A 17,353-nucleotide genomic window follows, 5' to 3' on the forward strand; every position below is an offset into this window, starting at 1 on the left:
GTAGAACACTTAATGAATTTTAAAGACTTTAATTTATTGTTATCATATCATATTCATTAATTTGATTTTTTGTTGCATTTAACCTATAAATTTGATTCAAACTGAAATAAAATATTTTCAAAAATATATTACTAAATTAAAAATGGCATCATTAATATTTTGTAGTAATAAATTAATTTTGTTTTTGGTCTTAAAGAAACGGTTTAACTTTGTCAGGACCAATAATTTTTCTGAAATAAACAAGTTTTGTTAGTTTTTATTTTATTATGTTCCAAATTGAACAAGTTATAATGTATTTTAAACATAGTCAAACCCTGTTTTTCGAACAATTTGGCTCAAACAATTTCAAACTTATATTTGTCCTGGTTGCCACATGTTAACTCAGTTGCCAAACAACCTTCTCGACAAAAGTAGGCCACAAATTAGAGATAAAGAAGTATAGGGAGTTGACCGTCTGTATGTTAAAGAAAGTCAATGGCTTGACCAATCAATGACAAAACTACTAATTCAGAAGTTAGTGGCACTGAAATCATGTCATTTCAGTGCCACTAACTTCTGAATTATGTCATTTGTTGTCACAATACAAATCATTGATGACATTGCTATTTAAATTAATTTCAATGCACATGCGAGAAAAATACTANATTGCAACAACTTAAACTGTTATGACACTTTGAATTGCACAAGAGTCCCTTGCTTTTACAACTGCATTTATTTGTGGAACACTTCTTTTTGCAATGACAGCATGTATAGCCTTGCCCTCCACTTTTTGAATTATCTGCAGCTGCTTCTCCAGCAACATTTCTTGAGAAAAAGGCTCATCTATGGAAAGTAACTTTTCTTTACAAATTACGAACTGATTACAAGTATAAAGCTGCTTGAGGGTGCCATTTTTGTTTGCTAATCTATAAAAGTCGGAGTCTTCTATTTCAACAACAACCGCCAACACATTTCGAGCTTCTGTATGGCCACTGTTGACATCAGGGACTTGTATTCGTACGGTATCACCAATTTGAGCAGAAGAAAACAGCGAAGAATTTGGCGACAGACTGTCACCTCTCCGTCAACATTGGTTTCTCAGGTGTCGTTTCGACCATCACCAAAGCTTATCTGTGTTTGTCAACATACACTGGCGATTGTTCAAATGTATAATAATATAACCAAATATTCGGTCTTTCACCTTGTACATGTCAACATTCACAGGAGAATATTGACATTCTCTAATTTTGGTCTTTCACAGTAACACACACACACATACACACATAATTATAATATAAACACAGTAGATTTTCATTAGTGTCAACCATGGAATGACATGCAAGACACAACAACATATGTATTAATATGAGTTGACTATATATCATTACAGAAACAGCAGTTAGTTCATTTTATTGAAAACTATTATTAAAGATTTTTAGGCCAAGGTCAAGGCTGTATAATTTAGGAAGTTAAGGAGGTCAAAATCTTGAAATCATAATATTTTGAATTAATTTGTTAAATAAAATTAAATTTATTAAAATAAAAAAAATTAATGTTCTAAATGATTTAAGTCAAACAAAATGAAGAAGAGACAGTATCATTTACATGTAGAGCAATATATCAGAGTAATTAAACAAAAGAAAGCTAAAAGAAATCTGTCATTTTTTTCTTGTTGAAGATTGTTTGAAAAAGCAGAAAATATTTTTTGGCACAAAGAGAGTAAAACTTAAAGTAAAAAAATAGTCAAACTTGGCATTCCTGATATGCAAACTACAGTAGAGCATTGATTATCCAAAACAATTGGGGACTAATAGGAATCAAAATTGTGATTTGATAATTTTATGATTATTGCATATCATCCTAAAACAGAAAAATTAAATAATTATTTCAGAAGATTATTTATTAATTAATTCAATTCAAACCACTTTGCTTCATATTACATGTTTTCTTATTTCTTTTAGCTGTTTGTCAAATTAGTTGTCATAAATTTATTTTATTGTAGTCTTGGTTTTGTTTTACAACTTAAGGTGTTACATTAAGTTTTTAATTAATTGATTTTGATTGTTAATTATATTAAAAACTTAGTTATTTTAATATGATCCTTATTGTCAAAATCAAGGGATACTATAATTCAATTCAACTTCTGTTTCATCCAATTTCATTCAAGAAAATTTTTCAACAAATTTTAAGAATAAAAATTTCTACTGTTGTTTTGAATGTACCTCTCCTTTAACAAATCTTGCCCAAAGGGCAAGACCTATTTTCTGAATGAGGGATATTTGTTCTCAATGTAAAACTTTTTAAGACAACAAAAAAAATTAATTACAAAATCAAACTTTTATGATAGTTATATGTACAAAAATCTTTTCTAAACCTAGTCTCTGAAACTGCAAAGCTACTTCTTGAAATATTTCCAGACTTCCTTTTGAAAAATTTTACAGTACAAGACAATAGTAAAGTCCATTTTGCAAACATTGGTGCAATGGGTAATCCATTGCACCAATGTTTTCAAAATCGCTGACCCGGATGGCAGGTCAGGTTTGTTTGAACAGAAGTTCCTGACGCATGCACAATGTCATTTTACAATGCAAAGAATAACTGGTTATAAATCAGTTACAGTGCATGCTGGTTCTAAATCAGTTACAGTTAGAGACTTGCATAGGAGTAACGTAAGTAACCCTAAATTAAGAAAGAACAGGTACAGATGACTTAGCTCTATTGGATATTGAAGATGGAGACATGTACGATTGTACATGCAAAAAACAATTTAACAATGGTTAAAACAATTTAACAATGGTTAAAACAATTTAAGTATAATAATAACACCAATGTCCATACTGCTAATCTCGTTAACAACAATGATACAAAAAAGTTCTTTAAACTTACATATGTCAAAAATATGTTTGAGAAAATTAAAATGGTCTTAAACAGTACCACATCAATTTAGTCCTGACCTTGTAATAAAACCCAAAAATACATCCAACCAAACCACCCAAACAATATGGTTGATGTCCTTAAAAAAAGCAACGTGATATACATGTTTAACTCTAACTGTAATAATCCTATGACCTATGTAGGTGAAACAAAAAGATGTCTCAATGTTCATATAAAAGAACACATAAATGCCATCAAATACAATTCTGAATACTCTGCAGTTGCCAAACACTGCAATCTCTATGGATGTGAAATTGATGAAAGTATGATAAAAGCAATAAAATTTGAAACTAACACCTATAAACAAATATTTTGAGCATATAGAGATTTTAAAAATTAATAATGTTAATAGAATTAATGATAATCTAGGTGTTAAAATTGACAAAGGATGGCATAATTATATCTTTTAAAAAACTAAATATCTTTGTGATGTTACGACTATATATTGTTAAAAACTGTTGGGAACTTGTAATTGTCTCATATGTTGTCACCACTTGTACACCAGATATGGACTGTTACACACCTTCCTCACTACCACTCCCAGCACCCTGTTATAAGCTGGCATCTGCAACTCTGTCGTCTTACTGTTTTTTAGTATGTACATTATCTGTCTGTATAACTTTAGTTCATAACTGTAAACCAATAATTGTCTAACTTATAACTGTTTTGTATCAGCACTCTGTACATCACTCCACCATGCAAAGTCATGAAGATTTATTACACCTGTCTACACTAATAATGCTTACTGCTCATACAGTTATAACAGTGTTTTCATCTTTATATTGTATAGCTTTAGGCATAGTTTTAAATTTACCTTTACCTTGTATAATTTTAAATATACCATCACCTTTAGATAATACCTACTGATGATGCTTACTACTCATACTGTTACAGTGGTGTTTTCAATCTTTATATTGTATAGCTTTAGGCTTAGTTTTAAGTTGACTGTTACCTCATATAATTTTAATATAGCATTACCTTTAGTTAATACCAACTGATGAGGGACTATTTTCTATCGGGAAAATAGTCCAAAATGCATTTTGGGTTTTCACACTTATGTAGTAATTTTTTGTGTTTATTAAATTGTTTTCACTTTGATCCCTGAGCGTTTGTGCCCATCATTGGTTTGATAAGCTCTGACTAAAAAATCCTCACAGTTGTTGATAATTTAATTAATGTAATGTGACTGTTTATTCAGGATAGTTGCTTTTTATAATATTTGTGTTTTAATTTTACAAAAATATAGAACTATTTAGACAGTTCTTGTGCATCAATATTACCAATGGGAAACCATCTTAAAAGTGTACTTACTTTTAACCTGGCAATGCCAGGTCTAACTGCTTGTTAAAAGTTTCCAAGAATTCTTTAAAAAGAGTATTATATGATGTTTGAAAATAAATAAATTAATTAAAACTAATATCTGTTGCTCTCAAATGAGGTCAAATATGGATGTCAAAACTAGTTCAGATAGTTCTAAGTTTTACTTATCTTGCCAACAATATAAAAATTAAAAGTTACTATTCATATGGAAATCCTTATTTATTTGTTGTTATTAAAGTTTATAATAGAATTTTGTTAAACAGAATCCAACATTTCAATGACATTCTACAGTACTTAAATCTAGTAAAGCTGACTTTTAAAACAAAAGCATAATAGGCAAATTTATTGTTTCAGAAGATTAACTGAAGGATTTGGAAATAAATAATTTTCAATAATCCTAATCTTCATAATTTCTCTGAAACCTTCAACTCCACTGATAGAAGAGCTCCTTACTATTTCAAATATTAAGCCTATGTACTATTTCAAAGTACAAGTTCTTATTAAGGAAATTATATATTAAGATAATTCTGTTCAGCTTTTTCTGCCTGTAAGTCCATTTTGATAGTTCATTCATTATGAATCATTTTTAGTTTAATGATTATCAAAAAGAACAACAGTGCTCCCAATTTTACTGAGGGTTCTATTTATCATCAAAACATTTGGAAATTGTTCAATCTTCCAAATTTTGAATAATATATCATTTGATACTAAGAAAGACATCAAACATAGAAAACAAGTTTTTCCCTCTTTAATATAATACTTCACTTTAAAAATCACAAGTTATCAGTGAAAGGATAAAATTCATCTATTTTCCACATCGACTTCAGTCCTCCTTTATACATCTCAGACATATCAAGATTATTACTATTATTATTATATCAAAACATAATAAAGTTTTAGAATAACTTGGCTAAGGAGAATACTTAGCTTCTCAAGATGAGATAAGATTTTCCAATGAAAATTTCTATGAAAGTAAATCAATTTCCAATAATTATTCTGACTCAATATTGTGAAATAGTTTGAACATCAGTTGCAGCACCTAAACAGCCAATTTTCTTCTCCTATATTATCCTGTAAACACACTCGAATAACTTTGAAGAAACAGCAAAAATTTAATAACAATGTTTTCAGACATTTTTAATGACCTTCAAGTAGAATATGTATAATGGAATGCCACAACGGTAGTTTGGATGATAATATTCTAGAATACAAATTCAAATTTTACCATCCAAATGTTAAGATATCATATAATGAATGTGTAAGTTCAAAAATATTCAAAAATGATCACACAAATAAAATGAAATAAACATATCCTGTAAACAAAAGAAATAAAGCAAAAGAAACAGGAATAATCCAAGAATGAAATTCTTCTAATATGTTGACAGGCTATAATAATCCACTAACAACACTGATGCAGCATATAAAATTAAAATTTGCAAATAATAGACTTTGTTGATAAGAAAAAATATAGACATCGATTAAAGACAATATGATACTAAATTTTATGATAAGATCTGATCTTATCCAATACTGATACTTGCTTCCATCTGTACTCTACAGATGTTGGTAATAAAAAAAACCTGAAAGCTCATTGGTTTAAAGAATATTTGCTATCTAGCCACTTAAACTCAAGTATAAAGAAATAAAAGTTTATACTGTATATTGATTTACAGGCTGTTGTAAGATCTGAACCCAGGCAATTGCCTATTATAGTTTGCCAATGCTCAACTCCAGCCTTGTTTTTAGGAAAAAACATCAAACAAACCTTGAATACATTTATCTAACTGTTATAAATAGAAAAAAAAAATCACTAGATTGAAAAAACTGTTGCAAAAATCACCAACTGCCTTGAAATATCACAATTTCTACTAATTTATTTCAGATTTGGCAACTGTTTACATATTGCCTGTTCATTGCTAAAAATGCACCTAGTCTCCAACAAAGTAGCAACCATTATCAAGTTGGCACTGAACACTGATAGGCACAGGACCTTGCATACAAATACTGTATACTTTCCTTCAATACTGAGTACTTTTTGTAATCAATACTTTTGGTGTGATATGATATAGATACTTTTCATTGGATATTGGATCTGGTATTGTTACATTTTTCGTAGACAGGTAATCTAATTGAAATTGAATTTTAAAATCAGTTTTTTCAAAATTGAAATCAAAAATCTTACACTATTTTTTGGTTAAATTAAACTTATGTAGTATATAATGACCAAAAATCAATAAATTTATTACATCAAATTTCATTTTCAGAATCTATATACAGTATGCTTAGAGTTCAGATTATCTTCTTTACTATATATATAAAAATGAATGTATGTCTGTCTATCCTTCATGATTTACTACACCATTTATCCAATTGCCACGAAACTTTGGAAAAAGTTGTTTAATATACTTCCGCAAAGGTTTCTGGCATAGTACATTTATGATAGATGGCACATGTGTATACGAGCATTTCATCAGGAGCATTTCATCATGAGCATTTCAGCACGGTCAGGAGTTGAAACTTGAATTTTGGTACACAGTTAGGGTATGTCACGAGAACGCACACTAACACGGGATTTTTTGAAATTCCCCCCGCGGGGAAAGGGACAGGATTAAGGCTTCAACAATGGAAGTGTTAAGAGAAAGCAACGTGCAAGATTTACAGGCGCAAATGAGGTTTTTTGGCATTAAATTGAACATAATTTTAGACCCATCTAAAAATTTTCTAATTAGTCTGGAAACAGAGGAACCTAATTCTTGCATTCTGTGAAAATGGGTAAGATTGGCTGTAATGTAATAATCTTAATCTTCGCTATCGTTACTTTTTGCCCAAGCAACGCCGGGCTTATCTGCTAGTTATTTATAAAAAAGTTGCAATACCCAATACAGGCATCGGGGCATACTAAAATACAAATAAAAATAAAGTAGAACGTCAATTATCCAAATTAATTGGGGACTGGGGTTGTTCGGAAAATCGATTTTTCGGATAACCGATTATGTACGAAAAAATACATTATTAATATAATATATCCCATGTAATTAGTATATCCCAATAATACTATATTAATATATCCCACATTATGATTTTTCTCTATTGTGTGTCACTTTGCGTTGAATTTTTGTCAATTTTAAGCATAACAAAAATTTTTTATAATAATAATCGTGGCTATTGTATGGTTAAAAATTATTTCAAAACAAATATATTGAAAAATATGAAAACAAAAAAAATTATACTTTAGAAGTTAATCTATAATCAAAAATGTCCGATTCAGCATGACACATATCCTGACACAGTCCGACTTGAAAGATTTCGGTTAATTGACGTTTTGGTTGATCGACATTTGGATAATTGACATTCTACTGTAATAATATACTGAGTATTATATTGTAAAAATATAAAATAATTTATATTGTTAATTTAAATAATAGCTAGAGGCACTCCTAGCGGCCATTTTTGGCATACAGTGACAGAAAGAAAATACAGTGCCCATTTTTTCAGCTTTATATAGTAGATTTGTCAATTATTTGAAAAACTTGGAAAATATATTAAAATCTCAAATCAATTATTGTATCAGTAATATTTAGTTTATATTAGAAATCAGTTTTAAAAATTTAATAATAACTAACTAGAATAAAGCAAGTTATTTATATTAATATTTCAATTACACATATTGTTTGAAAATCAAACCACAGACTGAACAGTGACAGCTGGCAAGATTTTCAGTTTTGATATGTAATGCCCAATAGTAGCTGGTATTGATACTTTTGTAATACCAAGTTGTCCCTAGTCACAGATTCTTGCCTTATCAACATACTGACCAAGTGGAATTTTTTGGATTTTCTTCACATGTCTAACGTCCTTAGCAGGGTCAAATTTCCCAAAGAAAGTTTCCCTGAGAGCACCCCCCTTGACAGATGGTCCATATGTAATGTTGCCACATTCCATCAAACCTAAACTAAAAGCAACAACAACCTTATATCATATGATGGTTGATGAGAAATCATGTGTTGAGAATGTTGTCTAACATGAGCTAAGATTATAAGGTTAGAGTCTATTTTTTCAAATTTCACTTCCCTGAATCTTATCCAAGTCACATCTTCACTCTTCATTAAATCATGGAAAACAAATGACAGCTAGAATGATTAATAGAAGAATAGAAGAAAAAAGGTATGCTAGCATTAAAACCTGCTATAATATTTTCAAATTATTAGTTTTTTAAAAAATCTATATACAAAATAAAAATGTTCACAAAATAATTGTATAAAATCCTAAAATTAATACACACAGTTGGGTCACCCCGAAAAATTTAACAATATCGCCACCATTTTGCCAGTTTTAAATTTTTTTGCCACCAGTTTTACTTACTAATTAATGCAGGTGCTGGTAGCCTTATCAGTTTGGAATCTAGAAAGCAAAAGCAACATGTTAAACTGTCACTTACAAGGAGAGGGCCAGACATTTTGGTCTCCAATTCAAACGAAACATAATGAGAATGTAGCCTTAAACACAAATAGCTCCTTGTTCAAATAATAGGGCCCACTTCTCAAGTGTTTCCAAAAATTGGGCCTCTGAAAATTTAGTGTTTAGCTTATAAGTCTTCGGAAGTCTTTTTATTCACTTGGCTATTGCCACTCTTGGATATGGAACTTCCAAAGACTTAAAAGCTAAACACTAAATTTTCAGAGGCCCAATTTTTAGAAACACTTGAGAAGTGGGTGCTATTATTTGGACGATGAGCTATTTGTGTTTAAGGCTACATGCTCACCAAGTTCCATTCAAATCAGAGACCTGAATGTCTGGCCCTCCCCTTGCTAGCAATAGGAATCATTTTTGAATAATTTTTTTAATGAATAATTCTGAACAACACATTTGATCATAATGTTTAAACAGTATTTCACAGGTTCTGTCATGTCAAAATTTTTGTTTCAGTCTATTGAAAAAAGATGTAAAGCGAAAAAAGTCATCCCAAAATTTCTTTCAGCAGATAAAAAAAATCCCAATCTGGAAACACTGGGCAGCATTGCACAAAACTGCCTTCAGTTCTTGATGTCACTTTCTGCATTACTTCCCAAACTTGCCGTGTGACATCATGAAATTGCTAAATGTGTGGTGTACGCAGGGGCGGATCTAGGTTTTTCGGGGCCTAGGGTTTATTTAAGTCCAATGGGGCCTCATTTTTTGTTAGATTAAGAATCTAAATTGGGGTTTAAAATTCATTTTTAATAACATCAAAATCAGAGTTGAAATATATTTATTTATGAAATGGTGTTGAATGACAAACTTTATTTATTACGTTTTTTTATATAAGATATAAAGAAATATTTACATTGATTAATTACTGACCAACTATGTTACATTGATTGCAATAAAACAAATACAGTGGGTGATTGGTTAATGAACAATTCGGATAGTGAACAAATTGGATAACAAACACTTTCGCGAAAGATTTTTATGATCGGACAACGAACACTTTACTGAACAAACATAAAAAGCAGCGACGGAAAATAACGAATACTGATTGATTTTCCCTTGTCTTTGGGTAACAATTTGAAATCTTTTGGAGCGCGGGAGATGTCAACATCGACACTCAACCCGATACCGATTAGATAGTATAATATTCCTCCGAATTTTGAAACTTTCCCTTGTAATTCCAGCTTTTTGTTTACCTTTCTAGCAAATAATTTTTTATAGTATTCGCGAGACTGTCAGATGGGCACTTGTTAAGTTTTGTGTCGGGGTTTATTTACAAAAGGTGAAAGTTTAACTGTCCCATCAGATATTCGTTAACGTTTTAATACCCAAATTTTGCATTTCATCCGGGCCTTGCATTTAAAAAATTTTTTGTGGGCTAATTGATTTCTGTTCTCTAAATTTTTGTAAGTGCTTTTCTGAACTTTTTATTAATATTTAAAAAAGAAACTGATAATATTATGGAGCCTAAAAAGAGGAGTGTTAAGAACTGTGCTCACCATAGAAACCAAGTAAGAGATAATAGCCAAGGTAGAAAGTGGGCACAAAATGTCTGATGTTTCTAGACAGTATGGCTTGAATAGGTCTGCAGTAGGCACAATCTTAGCTATGAAAGATATATCAAGAAGTCTCAAGCTGCTAACAGAGTAATGAAAATCACATCTGAGAAATAAAGAACATTTTAGAGTTCATAATGAAACCTGAAACTGATCTGACAAAAGAAGAACTCCAAGAATTCTCAAATGAAGAATACCAAGAAACTCAGCTAGATGTGTTTTCTTTCGAAAAAGAAGACGACGAAAGAGGACCAATGTCGACATCTACTACTAAAGATCTTTTGAAGAAGTGGGAGGATGTCAGAACAATAATCATCCAAGTGGCATCCAAACCAGAATAAGGTTACATAATGGGGTTGGGATACAATTACAATACTATTAATTACTTCCAAAAAATCTTGAAGAAAAGAGAAAAGCAATCGACATTGGACAGATTCTTTAACCCCCACAAACAGAAAACACATGACTAATAAAAATGCAAGACTGCATATATATGTATTTTTACTATTACGTATAAATAAATGTAGTAAACAAGTACATAATTTTTATTTTTTTGGAGTCTCCAGAACGAATTAATCAAATTCCCATAAAAACCTATGGTAAATCGATAATCGGTTAACGAACAGTCTTGGAATGGATTATGTTTGTTAATCAATTACCCACTGTAATACTATACATTATCATTATTATTATATTATTAATATTGTCGTGGAAACAAATGTCAACCAGTTGTTAGGAACACAAAGGTATGTATTCACTCAGACAATGTACAACTCCTGCAGCTTGCAGTATAAGAACAAGAACCGCTCTCATCCTGAGAGCTTGCTGTTATATATTATAGAGACACGGTAGAAACACGGTAATTTGTTAGTATTTATATATGTTCTCAGACCAGGAGAATGTACCGAAAAAAAAAAACCTGCATCAATGAGATTTGAACCGGAGACCTTTGCTCGATAGGCGAAGACGCTAACCCAGGAGTGGCCAACATTTTTTGCTCCCAGGCTGAATTGGAAAAAAAACTTTTTTCACAGGTCGAACCAGAGGCTGCCCTAGGAAGATTTTGAGGTGGTGCGAGATCTCATTGTGGTGTCATGCCATAGAGACTAAATTGTAGATAGAGATTACAGATACATTTTTCACATTATCATGATTTATCAACATTCTACACTGTACTTAAGAGACTTGTAATATGGAGGGTTAACCCTATACTCACAGTGAGTTGTTGACCTTTTTTTTTTAGGCGTCAGAATTTTTCATTGTGCTATTTGGACTTGAGTAGCTAATATTTAAAGATTAATCGTGGGCCACATAATTCATTAGATGGGCCATATGTTGGCCATGCCTGTGCTAACCTCTACCTCATGAACGACACGATGAGAAGAGCAAGCTGCGGCAATATTACCTATTTTTTACTATATGATAAGTGCTCATTGTTAATGAAAAAGTATTAAATATTTATGATGATAATTTAATTTTTGTGGGCCCTTGACACTTAGTGGCCCAGGGCTTAAGTACTATTAGTCCCTATGTAGATCTGCCCATGTGCACAGGACTCCCATTGTATGGAAGCTCGACATTTTACTCTTTTTCCTTATTTGTGATTCAATTTCACGCTGAATGTCAAAACAAGAAAACTAGGATTTTATCGCCAGTATTATATTTTTATTGCCACCTTAATAAAAATATTGCCAAGTGGTGATTTTGGTCCTATGCAGTGCGACCCTTGCATATATGAGTATTTAGTAAAATATTAAAATTTAAATCATTCTTTAAAATTTCACAGTATACTACTTTGCATATCATGGTTTATAGTAGACTATGGTAAATTAATGGTGTATCTAAATATTAATAGTACTGTAATTAGAATGTTTAAATAAATTTATGGATCGGATTTACCAGTAAAATATATAAACAAGTAAAATTTCATAATGAATAGTTTTTCCTAGTGGAAAATACTAAAATTTTATATAATTCTTCTATTAATTATTAGTTAATATTTTTACTACCACTGTTAAGTGAAATATGACATAGCAAGAGTTGGAGAAGTGAAATTAGGAGAAATGTAGATAAACAATTTATAGCATGGTATGTACTGTACACTGCCTTGTTCAAATGCCTGTTATGACAAGACAATGTGAAAGATGCTTATTGAAAAAAGAAAGATTGGAGTATCAGTTTGTAAAACAGATACATCAGTAACATTCCAATATGCCAATGTATCAGTATTGGACCAATAACATCTCTATTATTGATTGATTTTTTTTATTCATACAAAGCTTCAGCTTTTTTACTATGAGTAAAATATAACAATTAAATTACATTTTTGTATTATTGTAAGTTAAATAAAAATGAACTGACAGAAGTTGACAACAGAAAGTTATTAACCTCATTTCCAATCATGACTAATCATTCTTGTTGATTACTAAATGATGACGACACTATATCACAGTAATTGTGCTGTCATGAGTCTCATTATTTAATATATACATATATATTAAATAAATTTTATTTGGCAATCTATGATTTTTAAATAAATAAATAATATGAATAAAACAGATACTGTTCAAAGTTCATCACCATCATCAGATCCACATCATCACATTAAATTTTATAAGAAAATATATATACACAGTAAAACCTATCTATGGCGACCACACACGGTTCCTTTCAAAAAGTGGTTGTTTAGACAGGTGGTTCTCCCAAACAGATGGTGCTGTAGTACCAATAGTACCATGTTTCTGCATTTATTTTGTGCACTTTTTAGCCATTTCTACTAAGCAAAACTCAAGGTGAGCAAAAATAAGTGAATTTTTTCAACGATAGAGCTATATTGATACTGTATTTTATTCTTATTGGATAACTGGATTAACAGGAATCATTGTGATTTTATAAGACAGATTTAATACCAATATTTTAAAGATTAATACAGTATTCAATTTTCTCAATTATAATGCACACTTTCTTTTTTCCGATCTAATTAATTTAACTTGGTTCTCTTTGTTCGCTCTTCAGTTACACGTATTACATCATCGATATAGAATCTCGTCATATCTCTTCACCACTTAGGTTTTGGTTTTCATTAGATTAATCTTATTTTAACTTTAAAAACATTTAATATTTTCTTAAGTACAATAAGAAAAATTATTAATTAATAATAAAATGATTTTATTAATTCTTCTCATAATATGATTTCATTACATCAATGACAATCGTGGAATCGAAAAAGGAAGGTTGCCTGTAAAACTGAGTTTTGTATTAATGCATTTATTGTTTTTTGAATATTTTGTGTGTGAAAATTACTTGCTACTATTTTTCTAAAAATATCGCAGAAATAAGGTAGGTTGATACAAAAACTATTTATCACACATATATATGAGCTTAAAAAAAAAATAATAATAAATAAAATAAATTTTATCAAATGATGAGATCAGCCAATTAATTGTATTGTGTACAATATTTTATACCACTAAGAAAAATACTGTAGGTCTACAGTACAATAAATTGAGTTTTCCCACAGTTAAACTTTGCTGATAATTGCTGTTGTGATAAACCATTTTCACATTTTTACTTTCTCTAATAACTTTAACATGATCTTCTAATGACAGTACTTTGCATTTCTTTTGTTTTTCAGACATTTTCGAACAAACTGAAAAGAATTTCCTTTGTAGCTGGACTAATTCATTTATCATCTGCACCTAATTTCAAGAGTGGGAGAAGTGCCTGAGGTGGTTCAAACAATAGTTTAGACCAGATATTTTTGCAGAAGTAGTTGCTTATTACAATTGTTATATGTTGTTTCTGACCAAAAATCAATGCCTGTGGTCGTGTTATACAAGTGGTCGTTTAATATGGGTAACTTATATGAAGACTATGTATGAACTATTCCATGCCAGAAATTTTTGCCCATTCAGACAGGTGCCCATTGAATGCATGTGGTTGCCAAAGCAGCTTTTTACTATATATATATATAACTATGATGATGCTGAATTGAAAAATAAATTTTGCCATCATGTTCATATCTTTCAATAAAATAATAAGTACAAGTAAATCCTACATTACTTATTTATAGTTTTCATCATTATATGAAGACTAAAAATAGAAAATGTTAATACAATAAACTTACCGAAAAGTCCCTCGTCTTTTTGTTACTGGTAATGAAGGAAGAAGAGGAGGATATGAATTACTGGGACTCACATCACATGATAAAACTGAATCTGTAAAGAAAAACAAAAAGACTTAAGTTTTTCTATTTCAATATTTAAAAAATATACTTTTTATTCAAAATAAACAAAAAGTATAGTAAAAGTTTATTAATCCGGCACCTATAAAACTAGGGAGGTACCAAATTGTGAAAATACAAAAATATCCGGTAAAGTTCAGTAAGTTATAAGCAACTGCATAGCATAGAAACATTACTTGATGACTGTGGCATAAACACACACTAGGCACAGAAAAGCACCAGTGGAAGCATTTGACCCAACACAAATAAGGTGCTATAACAAAATGAGTCATTTTACTCGATCATATAGTTCTCAATTCCATAGTCAACTTCGCAACATGTAGCAAATTGAAGGGCTACATCCCAATCTTTGCTTGATTTCTACCCAGGTCTTTAGCACAATGTCAAACAAATTATGATTTGAGAAATACTAGCATGCTAGATTATTGGCTATTTTTCAGAAGGTGCTGGATTATTAGTCATTCTGAATTAACAAACTTCTATTGTAATTACATTTCATTATTGTCTTTATTAATTTATAATGGATAAATCACAGCTGACATTTTACAATTTTTAATTTAGTAAATATTTAACAAGTAAAATAAAAAAAATGTTCAAGGTTTGATTTTTTTCTTTAAATATTAATTATATTTGTTTTATTCATATGTTATATTCAATAAATCACCAGCATTAATGTGCTTCATTCTGATCTTTCCTTCACAGATAAGAATTTAAAAGATTCTAATCTTCAAATGTTTCACAATTTAAATATAAAACCTATACAAAAATACTTTCATTCTTCAATCTCTGGAATCTGTTTACAAAGCATACTTAAATCATTTGATTTTTTGACACACAATTCAATAGTTTGACCTTTGCAGTTCTGTAGTTTAAAAATAGACTAGAGCATGCCTATTGGCTGCATAAGAAAAGTGACATTATAAAAACAGAAATGTTGAGCCCTATCTGAAAAAATCAGATACTACTGATTATTATATCTGATATTACTTTTTTTCAATTTCTCTAAACTATTGTTATGTTGATGATGGAGTGTTTCCTTCCTGACATTTATACCAGTACATAGTGTCATACTGCCCCAAAATCAAGGCATGACTACAGAAAACAAATGTTTTGTTTATGCACTTTTTGTATATGTATCTGCATTTAAGAATTTCCTATGTTAACATGTGTTTAATATGGCAGATTTCTATAGTGTGATGTATGTACTATTGTTAAGTCCTAATATTTCAAGACTTTTGTGTAATGTATTGTAAGAAAGGATTATTGGCACAATGTATACAGCATCTGTGAAGAAAGAACTTACTCAAAAAATACCTCATTCAGAGTATTTGCTAATTTTTTTCAGTGTGTGTATTTTGTATGTTGTGTTTTTGTCTATATATTTATGATGTATATGATTTTGTTTTGTTTGTCAATGAATGTGATGTTTTATTTGTGATTATGACACAGTCTTAGTATATTTTGTGTTGTTTTCTATGATCTGAATAGTATCTGTAGAACAATTCCTGAGTGTGTAGAAGTTGATGTTTGTATGCAAGTATTTGATATATTTGCTGTTTGATATCAATGTAAATAGTCAGTTTGTGTTAATAGTTTGTAATCAGACATGATGTGTTGTGTAGTCTCATGCATAATGTGGCACTTCCTACAAGTGTTGTCTTTGAACATTTTGTCTTAAAATGTGCTTTCTGTAGTTTATTATATTGATGACCTGGTCTTATAAGACAATCATAAATTATTTTCTCTTGAAAGAGGTATCCATGAGTCAGCCAGCAGTTTGATGCAGTTCTGTCAACATTATCCTGGTTGACATTGTTAGGATGCCTACCATGGAATTACTCCTGAGCCCAAGACTGTCTGATGGTGTCTATGCATTTTTTTGAATTATGCTAGATCAGTGTTGTGTAAATTTAAAAAAATCAGTGTTGTGTAAATTTAAAAAAATCAGTGTTGTGTAAATTTAAAAAAGTCAGTGTTGTGTAAATTTAACAGTGAACTGTTTTTAAATAGTGGCAGGTAAATGTTAAAACAATTAAATACAAAACAAACTGAAAAATATAAAACTAATGTAAGTTGAAAGTCTTGCTACCATTTAAAAACTTTCCATAATTCATTGCAAATCTCTATCCATTTTGTGTTAAGTGTATAGGCATGTAGAGCAGCAACTGCATTATTCTATGAATCATCAGATGATAGTGATGCAATCACACTAAGTGGAGAGCCAGTATTTCTGCATAATTATTGCAGTCTGGGAACTTCTTAGCAACTTTTCAGCAAAAGCTGACAAGTTGCTAAGAGGTTCTCAGACTGCAATGATTATGCAGTAATACTGAATATAACTTATTTAGATGGGCATGTATCATCATTTTTAAAGTCTAGCCTTCCAATTTTACAAATCTGTCATTTTTTTTTCTTTTTTTGAGATCCAATACATATTAAAAATGTCAATTCAAATAATAAATAAATCTAAATAACTTAAATAAAAAATGAAACATCTCTCTAAAATAAATTTTAAAAAATATACTATTTTTCAAAAAATTTTGTTATTTGGTCAACCCTTCAGTTATAGAGAATTAGTTATTATTATAAAAATTTCTTTTTGCTAATAAAAATATTAAACAAATTTATATTCTTATTAAGCAAATTATAATTTATTCTTATCTATTCATTAAGTTCTTATCATTTTTAATTTCCAAAGTATAATTAATTAAGAGAGCAGTTTTTGAAATTAATTTATCTTAATTACTTCATGATACTTTGGTTTTACTTTTCATTACTCTTATTACAGGCTACACAAGAGTAATCAAGAGTAAAACAAAAGTATTGTGGAATGAATAGTTTTAAATATATTATT

General features: G+C 30.0%; 1 protein-coding gene across 1 annotated transcript in view; it reads right to left on the reverse strand.

Annotated features, from left to right (window-relative positions):
• Positions 1–17,353, reverse strand: part of LOC111623105 (triple functional domain protein-like) — a 304,942-nt gene that overhangs the window by 77,110 nt on the left and 210,479 nt on the right. Inside the window, exon 38 of the mRNA XM_023365589.1 lies at positions 8,032–8,185. Within this exon, the coding sequence (XP_023221357.1) occupies positions 8,032–8,185 (154 nt within the window). The remainder of the gene's footprint in view (positions 1–8,031; positions 8,186–17,353) is intronic.

Source organism: Centruroides sculpturatus, unplaced genomic scaffold (genome assembly GCF_000671375.1).
Source record: "Centruroides sculpturatus isolate CEXI.00-Female unplaced genomic scaffold, Cexi_2.0 scaffold144, whole genome shotgun sequence".
Classification (NCBI taxonomy): Eukaryota; Metazoa; Arthropoda; class Arachnida; order Scorpiones; family Buthidae; genus Centruroides; species Centruroides sculpturatus.